At 40.5% G+C, this 23,013-nt stretch overlaps 1 protein-coding gene across 3 annotated transcripts in view; it reads left to right on the top strand.

Moving 5' to 3' along the window:
• The window catches only part of RBFOX2 (RNA binding fox-1 homolog 2), a 289,442-nt gene that overhangs the window by 231,146 nt on the left and 35,283 nt on the right, over positions 1 to 23,013 (top strand). For 2 of the 3 annotated variants that reach the window (XM_052641135.1, XM_052641134.1), the window contains exon 4: positions 21,160 to 21,306. In XM_052641135.1, the coding sequence (XP_052497095.1) occupies positions 21,160 to 21,306 (147 nt within the window). The remainder of the gene's footprint in view (positions 1 to 21,159; positions 21,307 to 23,013) is intronic. The other variant, XM_052641136.1, reaches the window with a different exon arrangement.

Below are 23,013 nucleotides of genomic sequence, written 5' to 3'. Positions count from 1 at the left end.
TGCCTGCAGACCACGCACAGGCTGTCATGTTAGGGAGCTGCTAACAGTAAAAGGGGAAGCATCTGGAAGCGCTAGTTGAAGACTCTGCTTATATTTTTAAGTGTCCATTTAAAATATTAGTGTAGATCTGCTGCTCTTAAGCCCTCCACTTTTGGAAGTTGTGTATGGGTGTGTGTTTCTCAGGCCAGGGAATGTGTGCATAGAGAAACTGAGCAGTAGAGCAGTATATTGTGAAACCTAGGTTTGCCTGCTTTATAAATGATACTGTTAAACCTTTACCTCCTACTTATATGTTTCTTAAGAGTCTGATAATTCCTGTGGCCAGTTACATTCAAACGGTAGATGAGAAGCATTTATATGTTATTTATAAATAAATGAGGGATTCCCTGGTGGCTCAGACGGTAAAGCGTCTCCCTGCAATGCAGGAGACCTAGGTTCAATCCTTGGGGAAGGAAGATCCCCTGGAGGAGGATACAGCAACCCACTCCAGTATTCTTGCTGAGGAAATCCCATGGATGGAGGAGCCTGGCGGTCTACAGTCCATGAGGTTGCAAAGAGTTGGACATGACTGAGCGACTTTACTTTCTTTCACTTTATAAATAAATGATATCTTAAATTTGTATAACAGTTTTCAATTTAAATCTTGCTTCCACAAACCTTTTATTGTGGCTCATAAAATAGCCCTTTGTGGTGGTATGCTGTTGTTTTTACACTATGGGAATCCAGGCTGCCACTCTGACTCTGCATGTCCAGCTCAATGCCTGTGATTATGTATATGCACTGCTCTTCTGAACAGACACTTGTGCAGCTTTTCCCATTCAGTTCAAGTGTTAGGTCTCCTTGGAAGCCACGCTTGACCTTCCTAGGCAAAGCCAAATTCATGCACCCTTCCTTTAAGCTCAGGTAGACTCCTGAGCTGACCACTTTCTGTGGACCTTATAAGATGTGATGGTTTTTTGTTCACTTTTGACTCCCTAACTAAAGTGTAAGCTTTTTTTGCTTGATTTACTGTAGTAACTAACACTTAATAGTTACACAGTAAATATTTCTTGGGGGAAAAAAATAAAAAGATAGAGGTGTGCCATGGGCAGCCTGAGGAGAGAGAAGCTCAGGCTCCTTGGTGGAGAAGGCATAGATCTGGGCCTTGTACTATAAGTGCCTGGAATTCAGACATGCTTCGATATGGTGGGAAGAATTAGGAAAGTCATTTCTCAAAGCAAAGTTGGAGAGACAAAAAAGATAAAAATGTCTTTGAATAAAAGCATGGGTTTCTGTTTGATTGAAGCTTGGGTGCTTGGTGGAGACGAATGGGGAGTACGGTAGGAGAAAGGTCACTCAAGAGCACCGATGGGAAAGTGTTTGAGTGCCTGACTGAGAAATGACTTTGTTAAAGATGTTTGAGCAGGAAATGGAAGCGAGCAGAATGGTGCTTCAGAAAATTGATCTCGCGTATACAAGATAGTAGAGAAGCAGGAAGACTGGTTAGGAAAGGGTCCTGTGGTTGGAGTTGATAATGGGGTTCTGGAATTGGGGCTGCAGTGATTATATAAAGGAGGAAATACATTAAAGAAAAATTATGAGGGTAGAATAAACAGAATTTGACAGCTGGTTGGATGAGTAAAATGAGATCAGAGTGAGATTTTTCATCCTTATTGCAATAAATGTATCTTGAATAAAATCATTTTACCCTCCCAGGTTTCAGTTTCTTCATCTATCAAATGAAGGTAATAATGCCTACCTGACAGGATTATAGGGAGAATAAATTAGAGAAGCTATGGAGATGGCTTGTTTAAATAGTTCTTTGAAATAATTGTTTTTATCATCTTTTAAAAAATCATTTGTCCTGGTTAATGACATTTATTTGTCCTTTTCATTATTGTGGGCTACTGCTGCATATTAAAAAGCAGAGACATTACTTTGCCAACAAAAATCTGTAAAGCTATGGTTTTTCCAGTAGTCATGTATGGATGTGAGAGTTGGACTATAAAGAAAACTGAGCGCCAAAGAATTGATGCTTTTGAACTGTGGTGTTGGAGAAGACTCTTGACAGTCCCTTGGACTTCAAACAGATCCAACCAGTCCATCCTAAAGGATATCAGTCTTGAATATTCATTGGAAGGACTGATGCGGAAGCTGAAACTCCAGTACTTTAGCCACCTTATGCGAAGAACTGACTCATTTGAAAAGACCCTGATGCTGGGAAAAGATTGAAGGAGGGAAGAGAAGGGGACGCCAGAGGATGAGATGGTTGGATGGCATCACCAACTCAATGGACTTGAGTGTGAGTAAGCTCCAGGAGTTGGTGATGGACAGGGAAGCCTGGTGTGCTGCAGTCCATGGGGTCACAAAGAGTTGGACATGACTGAGCAACTGAACTGAACTGCTGTATCTTAATATGGATCTTGTTTATGTTGGATCGTTCCATCTTATTGATGGAGAAAACAAAAAGAAAGGATTTCTGACATAAAAATGAGAAATAAGCAATGAAATCTGGAATTTTTGTTTCCAGAATGTTTTAGATGGTATTAACAGATATGCAGATAACACCACCCTTATGGCAGAGGGTGAAGAGGAACTAAAAAGCCTCTTGATGAAAGTGAAAGAGGAGAGTGAAAAAGTTGGCCTAAAGCTCAACATTCAGAAAACGAAGATCATGGCATCTGGTCCCATCACTTCATGGCAAATAGATGGGGAAACAGTGGAAACAGTGTCAGACTTTATTTTGGGGGGGCTCCAAAATCACTGCAGATGGTGACTGCAGCTATGAAATTAAAAGACGCTTACTCCTTGGAAGGAAAGTTACGACCAACCAAGACAGCATATTCAAAAGCAGAGACATTACTTTGCCAACAAAGGTCCGTCTAGTCAAGGCTATGGTTTTTCCAGTGGTCATGTATGGATGTGAGAGTTGGCGTGTTCCTTGGACTGCAAGGAGATCCAACCAGTCTATTCTGAAGGAGATCAGCCCTGGGATTTCTTAGGAGGGAATGATACTGAAGCTGAAACTCCAGTACTTTGGCCACCTCGTGCGAAGAGTTGACTCATTGGAAAAGACTCTGATGCTGGGAGGGGTTGGGGGCAGGAGGAGAAGGGGACGACAGAGGATGAGATGGTTGGATGGCATCACTGACTCAATGGATGTGAGTCTGAGTGAACTCCGGGAGTTGGTGATGGGACAGGGAGGCCTGGTGTGCTGCGATTCATGGGGTTGCAAAGAGTCGGACACGACTGAGCGACTGAGCTGAACTGAACATTGGGCTAGAAGTGTCTCATGCTCTTGATGTGAGATCTTGTTTTGACAGTCATTTGGTCCCATACTGTGCATGAGCAAGAGAGATAACAGTTAGGTGTCTCCCACCTGGGTCTGCAGAGGCTTGATTATCACTGAGCCTGCCTGCAGAGAAGAAAGGTTCTCAGTTCCTGTATGTTTAGATATTTTTTATAAATGCCAGCAAGAATAAATAACCCAAGTATTTGAAGTAGACGAACTTAGGTGAGTGATCTTCAGATACAAGATTTATATTTGGGTACACATTCTTCCAACCTATTGGACCTATTGCAACCTATTGAGGGCAGGAACTATTACTTAGTCCCTCTTCTTATTACTCTCAGTGGTATATAATGGGCATTTAGTAAATGATTTCTGAATGGGGAAAAAGAAAAGAAGCTTCTAAAGCAGAGTACACACCAGTCAGTAACAGCATTCCAAATAAGTTGCTGGTGCCTTTACACCAGAGATTTGAGGACTAGTTGAGTGGCCTGCCTTACTGTGACATAGTCCACTGTAAGTTTTACAGCCCTCCTCATTGGTGGGTCTTTGAGCACACCTCCAAGTAAAGATGACTCAGACCCCATATTGTTCATCATCCTCAATTTCTTCTCTTTTTTGTACACCCTTTCTCTGGAGTTCAGATTTTCTTGTATTTCTTCTGTCAGAAGATCAGTCTAATCATCCTCACTTGGAATTACCCACTAACCCTTACTTGAAGATGCCTTGTGGATTGATAATCCACTCAGATGTAGCCAAGCAGCTATAACCCTGAACAATGGGTCCATTTCCCCAAAGGAGGACTTCTGGAATATAATGGTAAAAATAGGACCCAGTCCTTACTTCACGTTGTGTATTGTTGTGCCATATTACCTTTGACCTGCTGTGTAAGTATGATCATTAGCATCATCCATCTCCAGGCTAGAATTAGAGGCCTCAGACAACAGGGGATTCATTTATGCAGTCATCCACTTTTCCAGGAGAGGCCCTGATTTTTCCCCAAAATAAAAAAATAGTAGAGGATGATGAGCCTATACAAATTACCCACACTTATAACTGATTGAACCGTAAAAGGCAATTACTTATACACTCCACCTTGGGAGTGTTGATGCTTGTGAGCAGCTTGGACAGGTTCACAGCTGGGTTAATGAGGAAACTACAGCCTGGCCTGAAATGTAAAAGTTGCTACAGAAAACCACACTCAGAGGCAGGCAGGCATGTTTTTCAGTAGAGAAAATTGCCCTTTGGTTCATGTAAGACTCAGGACACCCTTTCAGCAAATTGTTAATATTGTTAAGATTATTGCTTTTTCTCCTTTGCATGCCTTCATTTATTTATTTACTTATTAATTATTGATTATTATTACCCACCCCACCCCTCAAACCCACTCCAGTACTCTTGCCTGGAAAATCCCATGGATGGAGGAGCCTGGTAGGCTGCAGTCCATGGGGTCGCTAAGAGTCGGGCACAATTGAGCGACTTCAGTTTCACTTTCACCCCTCAAAAACAGAAGTGAAGTAAAAGTCGCTCAGTCGTGTCCGATTCTTTGCGACCCCACGTGCTACACATTCCATGGAATTCTCCAGGCCAGGATGCTGAAGTGGGTAGCCTTTCCCTTCTCCAGGGGATTTCCCAACCCAGGGATTGAGCCCAGGTCTCCCACATTGCAGGCAGATTCTTTACCAGCTGAGCCACAAGGGAAGCCCTCAAAAACAGAAATTAGAGCTAAAATGTTCTGGGAACAGTATTGCTCCTACTCCGCTCTGCTGGCCCTTATTGCTCCCCTGTGCCTTAGGGTCAGGCTGAAGAAGCACCAATGATTAATTCAATGTCGTGATTTTTCTTAACCTGTTTACAGGGGGTGTGCATTTTCTGTAAATATTTTGTACTGTCTTTTGAAGTCAGTAAACTCATTAGAATCACTGGATTTTAAAACTCAAATGAATTTTAGAAATCATCTCATGCCTTTCTTTTACAGCAGAAACCAGCAATTTTAAGTGACTTGAACAAGCTCTAGCTTGTAGCAGAGCTGGGACTCAGGAAAAATGCTTTGAGTCAAGGCCTTTTTTTTTTTTTTTTTGCTTTCCCATGTAAATTATAGAAAATAAAAGACATCTATACTTCTTATGTATTCACACTCAGTCACTCAATCATGACCAACACTTTGTGACCCCATGGACTGTAGCCTGCCAGGTTCCTCTGTCCATGGAGTTTTCCAGACAAGAGTACTGGAATGGGTTGCCATTTCCTACTCCAGGGGATTGTCTCAACCCAGGGATCAAACCCACATCTCCTGCGTCTCCTGTATTGGCAGGTGGATTCTTTCCCATGGAGCCACCTGGGAAGCCCTCGTGTCTTCTCAGCTTCCACCTGCTCTTCAACTTTAAATGCAAAAACTCCAACGAGAATATACTTAACAGATTTCTTTCATTCTGAAATATAAAAGAATCATTCAGTTAAATGTAAAGCGTTTAGAAATTGAGTCTATTGTTTCTGCTAGTTCTCCATAATAATTCTTACATAATTCTGACTCCTGGTTTTAAAAAAATAAATGATTTGCTGTGGTTTATAACACTTTGACCCACTGATAAAATAGAATTAGATATTTTCTGAAGAAACTTGAACTACTAGTTTTTTGGGGAAATGTTAGCTTACCTCTAAATGCCCAAATAAGACCAGATTCTCAGAATTTGACTTACAGCAACATTCAAATACACAGAAGAAATACTTAAGCATTAATCTTTAAAATAACTAAATCTATATGTATTTTAGCTCAAGGAATTGCTCTGCTGCTGCTGCTAAGTCGCTTCAGTCGTGTCCGACTCTGTGCAACCCCATAGATGGCAGCCCACCAGGCTCCCCCGTCCCTGGGATTCTCCAGGCAAGAACACTGGAGTGGGTTGCCATTTCCTTCTCCATTACATGAAAGTGAAGTGAAAGAGAAGTCACTCAGTCGTGTCTGACTCTTCAAGACCCCATGGACTGCAGCCTACCAGGCTCCTCCGTCCATGGGATTTTCCAGGCAAGAGTACTGGAGTGGGGTGCCATTGCTCTACATAGATGTAAATCCAATTTTTTATGCCCTTAAAATTTGTTTGGTGTTGCATTGGGTAAATAATTTTATGTGCACTAGAATATGTTATTCTAGCATTATGAAATTACTCTGATTGTTGGTAACTAAGTATATAAGCCAGGATTTCACTTTTTAGAAAGATATTCAATCATGTTAGGAGATTTTTACTCTTTAAGAAGGAATTCATAAGATATAATTCTACCAGTTTTAACCCAGTATGTACTCCATTATAAACATTTATAAAAATGTTTTAAATCGTAAATGCTCCCAAGTCTGGTTGATGGGTCAACATGGATTTTAGTACCTAATTTTCCTTTAAGGCTGTGCAAGATGACATAATGAAAAGTATCCCAGCCAACTTTCTAAAATATTATTAGGAGAAACTGAATTTATTTTAAGGCAATCTTGAAAAAACTTTTTATTATATCATATTTGGTGAGGGAACTCAAGCTTGGAAACCAGATTGAGTTAGGGTTAGCTCCCAGCCCTTTCCATTTGCTAAATGTGTAACCGTGAGAGAATGACAACTCATGCTCATTTTCCTAACCTGCGAAACTGGTGATACTAGTTCCTGACTCACAGAGTTGTTTTTAACAATAAATGAGAAAATGAAAAGCAGATACTTTGTGAAATACCTGGCACATAATAAATCTTCAATAAATATTGCCTATAATTCTATTAGTACGTAATTACTTCATTTCAAAGAAGGAATTATAGGCAGTTCTTGACTTACTACAAATTAATAGGCTATCCAGTTATACATGTCTTTTCTCTTTTGCCATTGTTTACCTTCATACTCTAGGGAACCAGTGCTCTAAAGGTCATTCTGATAAAAGAGGTGTTTTTGAAAGTGAATTTTATAGCTTGCCTCCTATAAAACGAATGAATGAGTAATATGTATAGGTTTAGGGAGAAAGGTGAGTTTTCTGTATTCAAAATTCGCAGGAAACCTTTTAACTTTATTAGTCCAGTATTTCCCAAATTTGTTTGACCATAAAACTCATTTTCTACAAAATACCAGTTAGCATCCTGCAGAAGTGTTAATCTACCCTTTGGGAAGTCTTGCTGTATAATTTTTGAAGCATGTACATGCACACATGTATCCTTTAGTTGTGGTTAAAGCAGTTTTGGGCAGTGACCTTTCAATTAGGTTTTCTCAGATTTAAAATATATCACCATCTTATTTAATACAAATTTGAATGGTTCAGGACAGAAATAGTATGATATAGAAAAATTAATTTCATTTCACTTTTGCGTACATTTTAAGCTGTTAACAAAATTCACCCCCTCATGGATCACAGCCTTGTGGTGGCAGAAGGGGCCTGTGTAACTTAATGAAGCCATGAGCCCATGCAGGGTCACCCAAGATGAAGACATCGCAGTGAAGAGATCTGACAAAATGTGGTCCATTGGAGGAGAAAATGGCAACCCACACCAGTATTCTTGCCTGGAGAACCCCATGAGCAGTATGAAAAGGCAAAAAGATACAACACTGGAAGATGAGCCCCCCAGGTCAGAAGGTGTCCAGTGTGCTACTGGGGAACAGCAAAGGTAATTACTGACAGTTCTAGAGAGAACGAATAGGACTTCTCCGCAGGCTCAGTGGTAAAGAATCCAACTGCGAATGCAGGAGCCGCAGGAGACACAGGTTCAGTCCCTGGGTTGGGAAGATTCCCTGGAGGAGGAAATGGCAACCCACTCCAGAATTCTTGTCAGGAAAATCTTATGGACAGAGGAGCCTGGTGGGCTACAGTCTGTAGGGTCGCAAAGAGTTGGACACGACTGCGGGACTGAGCACACCAGAAAGAATGAAGCAGTTAGGCCAAGGTGGAAATGATGCTCAATTTTGGATATGTTTGGTGGTGAAAGTAAAATCTGATTTTGTAAAAAAAACAATATTTCATAGGAACCTGGAATATTAGATTCATGAATTGAAGTAAATTGAACGTGGTCAAGCTGGAGATGACAAGACTGAACATTGACATCTTAGGAATCGGTAAACTGAAATGGATGGGAATGGGTGAATTTAATTCAGGTGACTGTTATATCTACTATTGTGGGCAAGAATTCCTTAGCAGAAATGGAGTAGCCCTCATAGTCAACAGAAGACTCCGAAATGCAGTACTTGGGTGCAGTCTCAAAAATGACGGAATGATCTCAGTTTGTTTGCATTCAGCATCACAGTAATCCAAGTCTGTGCCCCAACCACTGCTGCCAAAGAAGCTGAAGTTGACCAGTTCTATGAAGACCTACAAGACCTTTTAGAACTAACACCAAAAATGATGTCTTTTTCACCATAGGGGATTGGAATGAAAAAGTAGGAAGTCAGGAGATGCCCAGAAGAACAAGGACTTGGCCTTGGAGTACAAAATGAAGCAGGTCAAAGGCTAACAGGGTTTTGTCAAGAGAATATGCTGGTTATTTAACTTATCAAGAGAACACCCTTATTTAACTTACATGCAGAGTTCATCATGAGAAATGCTGGACTGGATAAAGCACAAGCTGGAATCAAGATTGCCAGGAGAAATATCAATAACCTCAGATATGCAGATGACACCACACTTAAGGCAGAAAGCAAAGAAGAGCTAAAGAGCCTCTGATGAAAGTGAAAGAGGAGAGTGGAAAAGTTGGCTTAAAGCTCGACATTCAGGAAACTAAGATGGCATCCAGTCCCATCACTTCATGGCAAACAGATGGGGAAACAATAGAAACAGTGACAGACTTTATTTTGGGGGGCTCCAAAATCTTTAATTTCGTGGTGACTGCAGCCATGAAATTAAAAGATGCTTACTCCTTGGAAGGAAAGACAGCATATTAAAAAGCAGAGACATTACTTAGCCAACAAAGGTCCCTGTAGTCACAGCTATGGTTTTTCCAGTGGTTATGTATTGATGTGAGAGTTGGACTGTTAAGAAAGCTGAGTGCAGAAGAATTGGATGCTTTTGAACTGTGGTGTTGGAGAAGACTCTTGAGAGCCCCTTGAACAGCAAGGAGATCCAACCAGTCTATCTTAAAGGAAATCAGTCCTGAATATTCACTGGAAGGTCTGATGCTGAAGCTGAAACTCCAATACTTTGGCCACCTAATGTGAAGAACTGATTCATTGGAAAATACCCTGATGCTGGGAAAGATTGAAGGTGGGAGAAGGGGACGCCAGAGGATGAGTTTGGACGGCATCACCGACTCAATGGACTTGAGTTTGAGTAAACTCTGGGAGAGAGTGCAGAACAGGGAAGCTTGGTGTGCTGCAGTCTGTGGGTCTCAAAGAGTCAGACATGACTTAACCACTGAACAGCAACAATAATCAGTAAACCAACAAAACATTCTTTGCCATGTTCTAATATTTTGTAGGGTTTAGAATCTGACAAACCAAAAATCTATTTTTCTTTTTTAAAAAACTGTTGAAATAATTTTAGACTTAAAGTTGTAAAAATAGTACAGAAAGTTTCTGAGTACTGTTTACCTAACTTCCCCTGATATGAACATCTTTCATAATCAGAAAATAAGAAATATTGGTACAATATTTTTAGGTAAAATATAGATCTTATTTAATCACCAGTTTTCTGTTCTGAATCCAGTCCAGGATCCCACATTGCAATAAGTTGTCATGTCTCCTTATCCCACAGTATTTTGTTTTTAAAGATTTTTTTTTATGTTAACCTTTTTAAAGTCTTTGTTGAATTTGTTACAATATTGTTTCTGTTTTATGTTTTGGTTTTGGCCAGGAGGCTTGAGGGATCTTAGCTCCCCTGCTGCTGCTGCTGCTAAGTCGCTTCAGTCATGTCCGACTATGTGTGACCCCAGAGATGGCAGCCCACCAGGCTCCCCCGTCCCTGGGATTCTCCAGGCAAGAACACTGGAGTGGGTTGCCATGTCCTTCTCCAGTGCATGAGAGTGAAAGGTGAAAGTGAAGTCGCTCAGTCGTGTCTGACTCCTAGCGACCCCATGGACTGCAGCCTACCAGGCTCCTCCGTGCATGGGATTTTCCAGGCAAGAGTACTGGAGTGGGGTGCCATTGCTTTCTCCAGATCAAATTTGCATCCCGTTCATTAGAAGGCAAAATCTTAACCACTGAACCACCAGGGAAGTGCCATCCCAAAATGTTTTAATCATCCTCAGCTTATATCTGAAGTAGTTCTTAGTTCTTTGATCTAAAGAACAAAGAAAGGAAAAAATCTTGTGTTTATAGATTTGCTATTAACTGATAACAGTGTCTTGTCTCTGAGGCCTTCATTCTACCTCAACCTTTCATTGGAGAAGGGCTGTAATAAGGCTCTTCCTTCTTGAGATACTAAGATTATTTTCTAAAGCAATACATGTTTCCCAAAGTATTGTACAGGAGTCAGCTCAAAGCAAATATAGGCTGTGTTGCCCTATTTTGCTGCCTTCAATAAAATATGTACATATCGTATTACAAGATTTTATTTAAAACACTTATTAATTTCAGGTTACTCTTGAATACATCCATCTAATGCTTCTTCAAAAACTGCCGTAAATGCTGTTTGTGTCTGTGTGTTTTCAGAAATATAAAAAATAAGAACAAGAGAATTAATAATTTTTGAAGCTAGAAAGCAGATGGCCAATTAGCAACTAACTGAATAAGCCCAAAATGAATTTATCACTAGGCCAGTAGTGAGGGAAAGTTGACAAGTGATTCAGTTTATACTACAAAAATTTGAGTTTCAGAAACATGACTCTAGTTAGAAGATTTGGAAAACTCTTCTCTGGAAAACCTAACTCAAGAGGAAATACCTAAAGATGTACAAATCAAGGGGTTTCTCAAAAAATTGCTTACCTAACTGAACCTAGAATGAACACAAAGTCGTCTCAAGCCCCTCCATCCCACCCACTCAGAACTTCTAATTAGTTTATTAGCTACCTTTCTCCCTTCAGCTCTTAATTATAAACAAGGCAGCCAAAGATTACCAGATACATGGGAAAAACCTCACCATGGAAGACAGTGAATAAAAACAAAAAAGAGAAATTTGGAAGAAAGAGAATCCCCTTTCTCCTCAAAAACCATCAAAAACAATATTTGATATCCTCAGAGAAATAAGGGAAGATATGCATTATCTAAACAAGAATGAAATGCTAGTTTAAAAGGGGTGGGGGACTTCCCTGGCAGCCCAGTGGTTAAGATTCCCAACGCAGGGGGCCCTGGTTCAATCCCCAGTCAGGAAACTAGATCCTACATACTGCAACTAAGTCTGTGCATCCTAGCTAGGGGGTCCACACACTCTAGAGCCTGCACACTGCAACAAAGACCCAATAAATAAATATAATTTTAAAAAGGAAGTTGGGGAATGGGAGATTCAGAGAAGAGAAACGTGCCCTAGAAATTAAAAGCATGGTAACAAAATAAAGAAACTTTATTGGAGCATTGAAAGATGAGATAGAAGATATAGAAGTCTCTGGTCTCTTATCCACAATTCCAAAATCTGTAAAGTCCTAAAAATCAAAAAAAGATTACAGTAAAGCACACAACTTTATGTACAGTCTTTATCACATTTATATGAATATGCTTACATTTTGCTACAGAAATACCACTGCCTCACGTCTCTTTGATAATGTTATATATGGGTTTAAATCATTATTGCCTTTCTAAAAATTCTGAATTCTGATATACATATGGACTCAAAGTTTTCAGATGAGGGATTAAGGACCTGTATCCCAGAAAACAGAGCCAAAGACAGAGAGATGGAAAATACAAGAAATAAGAAAATTAGAGGATCAGTTCAGAAGATCCAGTGTCTAATAATACAGGTTTCAGAAAGAGAGACAAAATGACATAGAGTGGGAATCATCGGCAAAGTAATACAAAAAAAGGTCCAGGACTGAGAGATCTTAATTTCCACCTTAAAAGAGACCTCAGAAAAATAGGCTGAAATAAACCCACATTAAGGCACATCACTGTGAAATTTTAAGAGCACTGGGTATATTTGGTTAGTATACAAACCAGAGAGGGAGAGTGGGAAAAGTCACAGACAGGGAGACAGAGTCACAGTGTCCAGATCTCTCAACATCAGCACTGGAAGCTCGGCTGCAGTTGAGAGTTACCTTCACAGTTCTGGAGGAGGATGGACTTCCCTGGTGTTCCAGGGGTTAAGAATCTGCCTGCCATTGCAGGGAACACAGGTTCAATCCCTAGTCTGGAGATTCCACATGCCTCAGGGCCGCTAAGCCCGAGCACCACAACTACTGAAGCCCACACACCCTGGAGCTCATGCTCCACAAGAGAAGCCACCGCAGTGAGAAGCCATACACCACAGTCAGAGAAGCCCCATGCACAGCAACGAAGACCTAGCATAGCCAAAAACAAACTAATTACAAAAGTTTTAACTTATTTTAAAAATTCCAAAGGATTTTTTTCCCCCTACCTAGAATTCTGTACCCAAACTGTCATTAAACTGGGATGGTTAGGACATGAATCAGATTCTCAAGAAACTTTGCTAAATTGAATGTCCTCTTTTCTTTTTCTTCCCCTTCATCCTCACAGAGGTGGAAATAAGAAATGAAGACATTATAAAAATTGAAGAAAATAGATAGTCCATAAATCAAAATATTATTCCTGAATTAATCAAGAGATTCCTTAGTATCGCAGATTATGTAGTATGTGATCAGTTCAGTTCAGTTGCTCAGTCGTGTCTGACTCTTTGCAACACCATGAACTGTAGCACACCAGGCCTCCCTGTCCATCACCAACTCCCAGAGTTAACCCAAACTCATGTCCATTGAGTCGGTGATGCCATCCAACCAACTATCTCATTCTCTGTAGTCCTCTTTTCCTCCTGCCCTCAATCTTTCCCAGCATCAGGGTCTTTTCACATGAGTCAGCTCTTCGCATCAGGTGGCCAAAGTACTAGGGTTTCAGCTTCAACATCAGTCCTTCCAATGAACACCCAGGACTGATCTCCTTTAGGATGGACTGGTTGGATCTCCTTGCAGTCCAAGGGACTCTCAAGAGTCTTTTCCAACACCACAGTTCAAAAGCAGACTTAGAAAGTACTACTTCATCTTGTATTCCCCAGGGTTCTTTCTCAGTCCATAATAGAACATTTGTTCACAATGTATAAATAGTTAAAATATATTTCCATTGTTTCATAGGCGAGTCAGAAAGGTAAATCCATTTTCTAGTTATAAGAATTTTTAAAGTTTATTTAAAACTTTTTTAGTCCTCATTTCTTGAATGAGGCTTTAAAAATCTGATTTGCTCTTCAGTGTCACGTGCCCTTGGCTTGCCCTCAAGTAGAGTGTCCCTTGCTGGGGAGGAGGCCAGGATGTCTGGAGAGTGGATATATAGGCTTTTAGTCACATGGTGACATCCATCAGGACCACTGTCAGGCCTCACTGTAAACAGTCCATGGACTCCAGCCTTTTCCATTGCATCCTCTGCCCCATGAATCAATTAGATCAGAAAACAGAAGAGAGAAACAGAACCTCGGAAGATTATTTATATAGTTAGTAAAGTTGCTCAGCAGCTAACAATAGAAAATAAAGCAAAACAGCACTGCATTGACTGAGATTTTTCTCAGAACGGTTTAAACTTTTCTTTGCCTTTGCTCTGATTTGTGTATTTCAACAATTAGTAATCTATAGTGAAGTAAACTTAAAGTTGAGAATGACAAATGGGAAGTGTCTCATTTAACTATATTCAGTGTATTATTTCACTTTCCTATTTCCACTATGTACAGAAATCTTTTCAGCCCCTTTGAGTATCAGTTTAGTAGTTCTCTGACTTTTTTCTTTCATAAATGTCAGTGTGCCTTTGCTTGTTTCTTTCCTTCCTTTCATGGTCTGACCTGCTCCTGTTCCCTCAAGTCACATCACCTCTTGAATAGCTTTCCCTGGCCCATAACCTCATGCCTGCCTCCACTCCAGGAGAAACCTTGCTCCTTCAGGTGGGGTTCCTGAGAAAGTGGAGTATGTTTTCCAATCTAATGAGAAAAAAGGTGAGCGTGGGTGCAGTGCTAAAAAGGGGTGGTTTAGCATATGAAATTGGGCTCCTAGTTTTGACTCCTGCACTGCCACTCGATCTGTGACCTTGGGCAATAAATTTAACTTCGCCATTCCTGTTCGTGCCTCTGTCAATTGGAGGACAGTGATAGTACTTGATGGGCGTCCTAGATGGCTCGGTGGTGAAGAACGCGCCTGCCAGTGTAGATCGGCCCCTGGGTTGGGAGGATCCCCTGGAGAAGGAATTGGCTGCCCACTCCAGTATTCTTGCCTGGGAAATCCCATGGACAGAGGAGACTTGTGAGCCACAGCCAATGGGGTCCCGAAAGAGTCAGACACAACTCAGCAACTAAACAACAGCAACAGTACCTGCCTGATTTATTACTGTGAGATTAGAAGGAAATAATACATGTGAAGTATACTATGAAGTAGTGATTAAGAACATATACTCTGGAGCCAGGCTGCTTGTATTCAAGTCCTTGCTCCATTACTTAGGCCATCTTTCTATTCCTCAGACTCCGCAAGGTGGTTGCTAACATCTGAGCCAAAAAGTATCTCTTTGCTGTGTTTTTTTTTTTTAATAGCTATTGTTTTACAGGGAATTCTCATTTTTCAACAAAATTCAAAAATATAGAAGTGGAGAGAAGAAAAGGTCTGAGGCTGAAAGAGAAGAAAGCAAGTGAGAGCCACAGTAGGATGCCACTACCTCCCACCCGAATAGTTAAAATGAGACAAAGTTACTAAGAACAGCTAGAAGTTGTATACACCATTGATGGAGTGTAAGTTAATGCAGCCACTTTGCAAAACTGACAATAACTTTGAAGGCTGAATTAAGATATATCCTTGACCCAACAAATCCAATCTTAGATGTCTTCATCCAACAGAAATGCCTGCTCCTATGCATGCAAAGACCTATAACAAGAATATTTATAGGAACATTATCCATAATAGCTAAAAACTGGAAGCCACTCAGATAAAAATTCTGTATGTTTATAAAATTTACAACAGTATATGTATTACCATGTGTAAAAGAAGCCAGACACAAAAAAGTACATACAGTGTCATTCCTTCTTTTTTTTTTCTTTTGTAAGTTCAAAAACAACAGAACTAATTTGTGGAGTTAGAAGTCAGAATACTGGTGATACTTTGGCAGGGGAGTGGGGACTAGAGTGGGGCCCATGGGTGCTTTCGGAGTTCTGTGGCTTGACCTAATCTGATGGTTCAGTTCAGTAGCTCAGTCATGTCTGACTCTTTGCAACCCCATGGACTGCAGCACACCAGGCCTCCCTGTCCATCACCAGCTCCTGGAGTTTACCCAAACTCATGTCCATTGAGTCGGTGATGCCATCCAACCGTCTCATCCTCTGTTATCCCCTTCTCCTCCTGCTCTCAATCTTTCCCAGCATCAGGGTCTTCTCAAATGAGTCAGCTCTTTGCATCAGGTGGCCAAAGTATTGGAGTTTCAGCTTAAACATCAGTCCTTCCAATGAACACACAGGACTAATCTCCTTTAGGATGGACTAGTTGAATCTCCTTGCAGTCCAAGGAACTCTCAAGAGTCTTCTCCAACGCCACAATTCAAAAACATCAATTCCTCAGCACTGAACTTTCTTTGGGGCTTCTCTCGTAGCTCAGATGGTAAAGCGTCTGCCCACAATGGGGGAGACCTGGGTTCCATCCCTGGGTTGGGAAGATCCCCTGGAGAAGGAAATGGCAACCCACTCCAGTATTCTTGCCTGGAAAATCCCATGGACTGAGGAGCCTGGTAGGCTGTAGTCCATGGGGTCACAAAGAGTTGGACACGGCTGAGCGACTTCACTTTCAACTTTCTTTACAGTCCAACTCTCACATCCAGACATGACCACTGGAAAAACCATAGGCTTGACTAGACAGACCTTTGTTGACAAAGAAATGTCTCTGCTTTTGAATATGCTGTCTACGTTGGTCATAACTTTCCTTCCAAGAAGTGAGCGTCTTTTAATTTCATGGCTGCAATCACCATCTGCAGTGATTTTGGAGCCCAAAAAAATAAAAGTCAGCCACTGTTACCACTGTTTCCCCATCTATTTGCCATGAAGTGATGGGACTAGATTCCATGATCTTCATTTTCTGAATGTTAAGCTTTAAGCCAACTTTTTCACTCTCTTTCACTTTCATCAGGAGGCTCTTTAGTTCCTCTTCGCTTTCTGCCATAAGGGTGGTGTCATCTGCATACCTGAGGTTATTGATATTTCTCCCAGCAGTCTTGATTCCAGCTTGTGCTTCATCCAGCCCAGCATTTCTCATGATGTACTCTGCATATAAATTAAATAAGCAGGGTGACAATATACAGCCTTGACGTACTCCTTTTCCTATTTGGAACCAGTCTGTTGTTCCATGTCCAGTTCTAACTGTTGCTTCCTGACCTGCATACAGATTTCTCAACAGGCAGGTCAGGTGATCTGGTATTCCCATCTCTTTCAGAATTTTCCACAGTTTCTTGTGATCCACGCAGTCAAAGGCTTTGGCATAGTCAGTAAAGCAGAAATGATGTTTTTCTGGAACTCTCTTGCTTTTTCGATGTTGGCAGTTTGATCTCTGGTTCCTCTGCCTTTTCTAAAATCTGCTTGAACATCTGGAATTTCATGATTCACATATTGCCGAAGCCTGGCTTGGAGAATTTTAAGCATTACTTTGCTAGCGTGTAAGATGAGTGCAATTGTGCGGTAGTTTGAGCATTTTGGGGGATTGGAATGAAAAGTGACCTTTTCCAGTCCTGTGGCCACTGCTGAGTTTTCCAAATGTGCTGGCATATTGAGTGCAGCACTTTCACAGCATCATATTTTATGAAATAGCTCAACTGGAGTTCCATCACCTCCACTAGCTTTGTAGTGATGCTGTTGCAGGAGTGTATTTTCTTTGTGAAAACTCATGCAGCTGTAGGCTTATGGTTTATGTATTTGTAGCTAGATATGTTAAACTTCCATTTGTAAATGTATTTAAAATCAGATGGCTTAAGATTTTGGAAATAATGGGTTTACTTTTTCTACTTGCCACGTTTTCTGAGAATTAAAGATTTCATACCTTTGAATAATGTTAGGTAATTACCACAAGGCTGGAAAATTAACCAATCTGGCTTCTTCATAAGTTGTATCTTCAGGACTGTTAAAAAAAAAAAAAAAGAATTGTCAAGAACCACAAATAAGGACCTCAGGCAACATACTTGGAAGTAATGATTAGTTTTCATTTATCCTACCACTTTACATACTCTTTTACAGACTACATGGACTGCATTAAATTATAGAACTGTACTTTGAAGTTTTATCAGCTTTTTTTTTTTTTTTTACTTTTCTCAGAGTAATTCACCTGCAGTTCAGATCTGGTGGTCCTAGAAACTGGTTGAAGAAAGAGTTTTATGTGATCCAGCTGTGATATGTGAGAGGCAAGTTGGCAGATGCTCAAATGAGCATCAGTTGTAATTGATGCTTGTGCTAGTTGCTTTGGCATCCGTGATGCTGTTTTAGTAACTAAGTGAGTTTCATCTTTGAGTGGAATGTGTTTTGTTTAGTCTGCACTGTGCCCAGATTGAGGACTAAAAACCTTGCACTTTCGCAGAACATGGCTTTGTATACAGCTCTTCCCTTTTCTGCTATTTTTGTAACATGTGAATCATGGCACAGTGAAGCCATCTGCAAAGCCTGAATAGGAAAGAAAAGCTGCCATCCCTTAGATTGACACTTGAAAAGCTGGTGTTCATTTGGAGTACATTCCTGATTATCCTTTATAAAGTCTCAGACTTCATTTCAAGATGGTTGCAAACATCTCTGAGCCAGCAGTATCTCTGATTAGTTTCTTTTAGCTGAACACTAGGTTAAAGTAGAGGAGGGGACTCCATTCCATGTCACCCAGAATCTGCTGGAGTTTCTCAGTGCTCTTTCAGTTGAGATAATAAGAACAGCAGGTTCCTCTCCTGTTTTAAAAAATATGTTAATTAAATTATCTTAGCAAGCTATCCAGTTTGGCGTGCACTTCATAGGGAATAGTTAAAAACATAAGGTTCTTGAATTGTCAGATTAATACTTCAGAGTAAATATTATTTGAATGCTTGAAGTATATCACACCAGTTAAATATTTGTCAAAAGTATTTCTCAGCATAGTGTTTTTTTTGAGGATTTATTGAAAAGGAATTAAATTAACACATGCCTATAAGCTGGAATCAAGATTGCTGGGAGAACTATCAATAACCTCAGATATGCAGATGATACCACCCTTATGGCAGAAAGTGAAGAGGAACTAAAAAGCCTCTTGATGAAAGTGAAAGAGGAGAGTGAAAAAGTTGGCTGAAAGCTCAACATTCAGAAAACGAAGATCATGGCATCTGGTCCTATCACTTCATGGCAAATAGATGGGGAAACAGTGTCAGACTTCATTTTTCTGGGCTCCAAAATCACTGCAGATAGTGATTGAAGCCATGAAATTAAAAGACGCTTACTCTTGGAAGAAAAGTTATGACCAACCTAGATAGCATATTCAAAAGCAGAGACATTACTTTGCCAACAAAGGTCCATCTAGTCAAGGCTATGGTTTTTCCAGTGGTCATGTATGGATGTGAGAGTTGGACTGTGAAGAACACCAAAGAATTGATGCTTTTGAACTGTGGTGTTGGAGAAGACTCTTGAGAGTCCCTTGGACTACAAGGAGATCCAGCCAGTCCATCCTAAAGGTGATCAGGCCTGGGTGTTCATTGGAAGGACTGATGCTGAAGCTGAAACTCCAGTACTTTGGCCACCTCATGCGAAGAGTTGATACACTGGAAAAGACTCTGATGCTGGGAGGTATTGGGGGCAGGAGGAGAAGGGGACAACAGAGAATGAGATGGCTGGATGGCATCACCTACTCGATGGACATGAGTTTGGGTGAACTCCGGGAATTGGTGATGAACAAGGAGGCCTGGTGTGCTGCGATTCACGGGGTCACAAAGAGTTGTACACGACTGAGTGACTGAACTGAACTGAAGACATTGCCAAGGAGATTCAAGATTAAAAATGCACACCCATAACGAATTTAGGATTGACATGTACACACTGTTGTATGTGAAATGGATTACCAACAAGGACCTACTGTATACCACAGGGAACTCAACTCAATATTATGTTACAACCTAAATGGGAAAAGAATTTGGAGAATAGATAAATGTATGTGTATAATTGAATCACTTTGCTGTACAACTGAAACTAACACAACATTGTTAGTCATTGATTAACCCATAAAAAATTAAACAAAAATGCATACCCACACTCCTCCTTATTCTTTCACTGCTGATATATACAAACCTAGCATATATTTGTGTGTAGTAGATTCATCAGGGTCCCTTCAAGCCTTTCCCGACAGACTATAAATTCAGCTTTGCTCTGAGCTACAGAAGGAATGTTCCCTCTACTAAAATAGCAGTGAGTGCATAAATTGGGAAGTACAGATTGGTTTCATATTAAGAAGCTTCTTCAGTTTTCAAGCAGAATGCCCTTGGTCACTAGGGATCTCTTCTTAATAAATGATATTAGAGTACGTTGGTAACCTAGTAGCCATAAACTCCGAAACTACTAGAGGGAATGAAATATAAAAATATTCCCTTATATCCTGAAATGATGAACCAGAAATGCTAGAATCTTCATAACAAACTCTTTATTTTCACAGTGTTGTTCAGTCATTCAGTCGTGTCTGACTCTTTGTGACCCCACGGACTGCAGCACGCCAGGCTTCCCTGTCCTTCACCATCTCCCAGAGTTTGCTCAAACTCACGTCCATTGAGTCAGTGATGCAGAGTCTAGGAATAATGTACTTCTCTTATATCTTGTTTTCCTAATGTATTTTCATGTGATATTTCAAGTCATTTCATTTTTCTTCTATCTCCCATTTTACTAACATACTATAAATATGCAAGAACCTAAATTTTTTGTAGACTAACTAAAAAGCCTCTTGAAGAACGTGAAACAGGAGAGTGAAAAAGTTGGCTTAAAGCTCAACATTCAGAAAACGAAGATCATGACATCTGGTCCCATCACTTCATGGGAAATAGATGGGGAAACAGTGGAAACAGTGTCAGACTTTATTTTGGGGGGCTCCAAAATCACTGCTGATGGTGATTGCAGCCATGAAATTAAAAGATGCTGACTCCTTGGAAGAAAAGTTATGACCAACCTAGATAGCATATTCAAAAGCAGAGACATTACTTTGCCAGCAAAGGTCCGTCTAGTCAAGGCTATGGTTTTTCCAGTGGTCATGTATGGATGTGAGAGTTGGCCTGTGAAGAAAGCTGAGTGCTGAAGAATTGATGCTTTTGAACTGTGGTGTTGGAGAAGACTCTTGGGAGTCCCTTGGACTGCAAGGAGATCCAACCAGTCCATTCTGAAGGAGATCAGCCCTGGGATTTCTTTGGAGGGAATGATGCTAAAGCTGAAATTCCAGTACTTTAGACACCTCATGCGATGAGTTGACTCATTGGAAAGGACTCTGATGCTGGGAGGGGTTGGGGGCAGGAAGAGAAGGGGACGACAGAGGATGAGATGGCTGGATGGCATCACTGACTCGATGGATGTGAGTCTGAGTGAACTCCGGGAGTTGGTGATGGACAGGGAGGCCTGGCGTGCTGCATTTCATGGGATCGCAAAGAGTCAGACACGACTGAGCGACTGAACTGAACTGAACTGATAGCATTTTCAACATAGATAACATCTTGTGTTTTTTTTTTCTCTTTGAAGGGACAGTTGTAATTTTGGCTTAAAGACACACTGAAAATGATCAGGATGGGAAAGGACCTTATTTTATGTAATTCCTGTGAAATAATTGTATTTATTTTTTCCTTAATGTTGTTTATTTCTTTGCTTAGCAGACAGAAGGAGGCGCACAGACAGACGGCCAGCAGTCACAGACACAAAATAGTGAAAATTCAGAAAGTAAATCTACCCCTAAACGACTGCATGTCTCTAATATTCCTTTCCGCTTCCGGGACCCTGACCTCCGGCAGATGTTTGGGGTAAGTCTCTGAAGTCCTTTTATTGGCTTTTCAATGAAAATATAATCTGCCAATGTCTAATTTGTCGTTAGTATTGATAGTTTAGGGTAAAACTACAAATACACTGAGGATTGTAAGCTCAGTCAGTATTTTCATCACCCTTTAGAAACATTCCCATCACCCGGCCTGTTCTGGACATTAGCCTTGCAAGTTCTCACATACGTAAGGTGACCGTAGAACTGAGTTTGCCTGGGACTGAGGGATTTCTTGGGACGTGAGACTTCAGGTGCTAAAATCAAGACCAGATAGTAATTCCTGCCTTTCAAGGGCAGTGAATTAAATGAAATAATATCTGTGATCTCAAATCATGTATACAGGGTTAGTTTGTTACCTGACACATTCTTCCAGCTTTACTTCCTCCCAAAATCACTCAAAAGTGAATGGCTGCTGAGAACCTTAATTTTTTTCTGGACTAATATGTTGTTGCCTGTCTTAATTTGATCAAACTCTTAACTTGAACTAGGAATAAGAAATGATTGGGGTCTTTTTCCCTGAATATTTGTGTGGCAGTCGAATTTTTGTCAGAAAAGCAGGTACCCTTGTCTACGTCTTGGTTGTGGCCACTTCCAGGTGACGAGACCCTGGAGCAGAGTTCTGTCACTTACAGACAACTTCCTGGAAGTGTTTTCTATACCAAATACAAGGTCATGGTTGAGATTTAATGATATTCTGGAAGCCCTGAAAGAGCTTTTTGACAGAAAATGGTAGCCAGCTGTTTTCCAGCTCTATAGAAAGAAGAGCAACAGAAAATATAAGGGGCAACATAAAGAATTTAGGTTACATTTAAGAAGGAACTTCCCAGGAGTATGAGTTATTAGATTCTCTACTGCATTATCAGAGATGGTATGGAACCGTAATCTCTGGACGTCTGTGAAAATGGGTACATCCTCTTCTGTCAGAAGTGTGTTTTCTCTTGAGGCAGAAAAATATTGTCTACTGAAGATCTGCCTACACCAGTTGTCAGTGATTTCTTAAAATGTATAATTCCCTTACCATCCCTCAATTCAGTTTATTCAGTTATCGATTAAAACAGATAGTTTGGTCACCTTATATATATACCTCTCCTCAAAATAATTACTGTGTGTGTGTATGCCCCTCCTCAGCTATTTGGCTATGTAGCAATAGTTATTTAGGTTTTGTGCTTTTAGCTTTGTTTGATTTTCTTAATGTTGAAATACTTAACTAATTACAAGATACAGTTATTATTTCAGAGGTTCTTGATGAGAGACTTCCCTGATAGTCTAGTGTTTAAGACTTGTGCTTCCACAGCAGAGGGCACAGGTTCGGTCCCTAGTTGGGGAACTGATAACCCACATGCCACATATAAAGTGGCAAATGAATAGAATCATTCATAATGTCCATGAATGTTTGGTATGCTTGAAAACAGAAATAATACAAATATATATTTATTGATTTGGAAAGTTACTCAGATTTATAAATATAAGTATACTAAGTTTAAGGAAAGTAATAAAAGCAATATGTATAGTATGTCAGATGTCTATAGTTTTATACAAACACACACATGCCTAAGGAAAGGCTGGGAAGATGATACCAAAATGTTAAGATGGGGTTTCACTGGTAGCTCACTGATAAAGAGTCCGCCTGCCAATGCAAGAGACCCAGGTTCGATCCCTGGTCCTGGAAGATCCCACATGCCACAGGACAACT

The sequence above is a fragment of the Budorcas taxicolor genome, chromosome 5 (assembly GCF_023091745.1).
Source record: "Budorcas taxicolor isolate Tak-1 chromosome 5, Takin1.1, whole genome shotgun sequence".
Classification (NCBI taxonomy): Eukaryota; Metazoa; Chordata; class Mammalia; order Artiodactyla; family Bovidae; genus Budorcas; species Budorcas taxicolor.
This window is presented reverse-complemented; position numbering and strand designations above follow the sequence as displayed.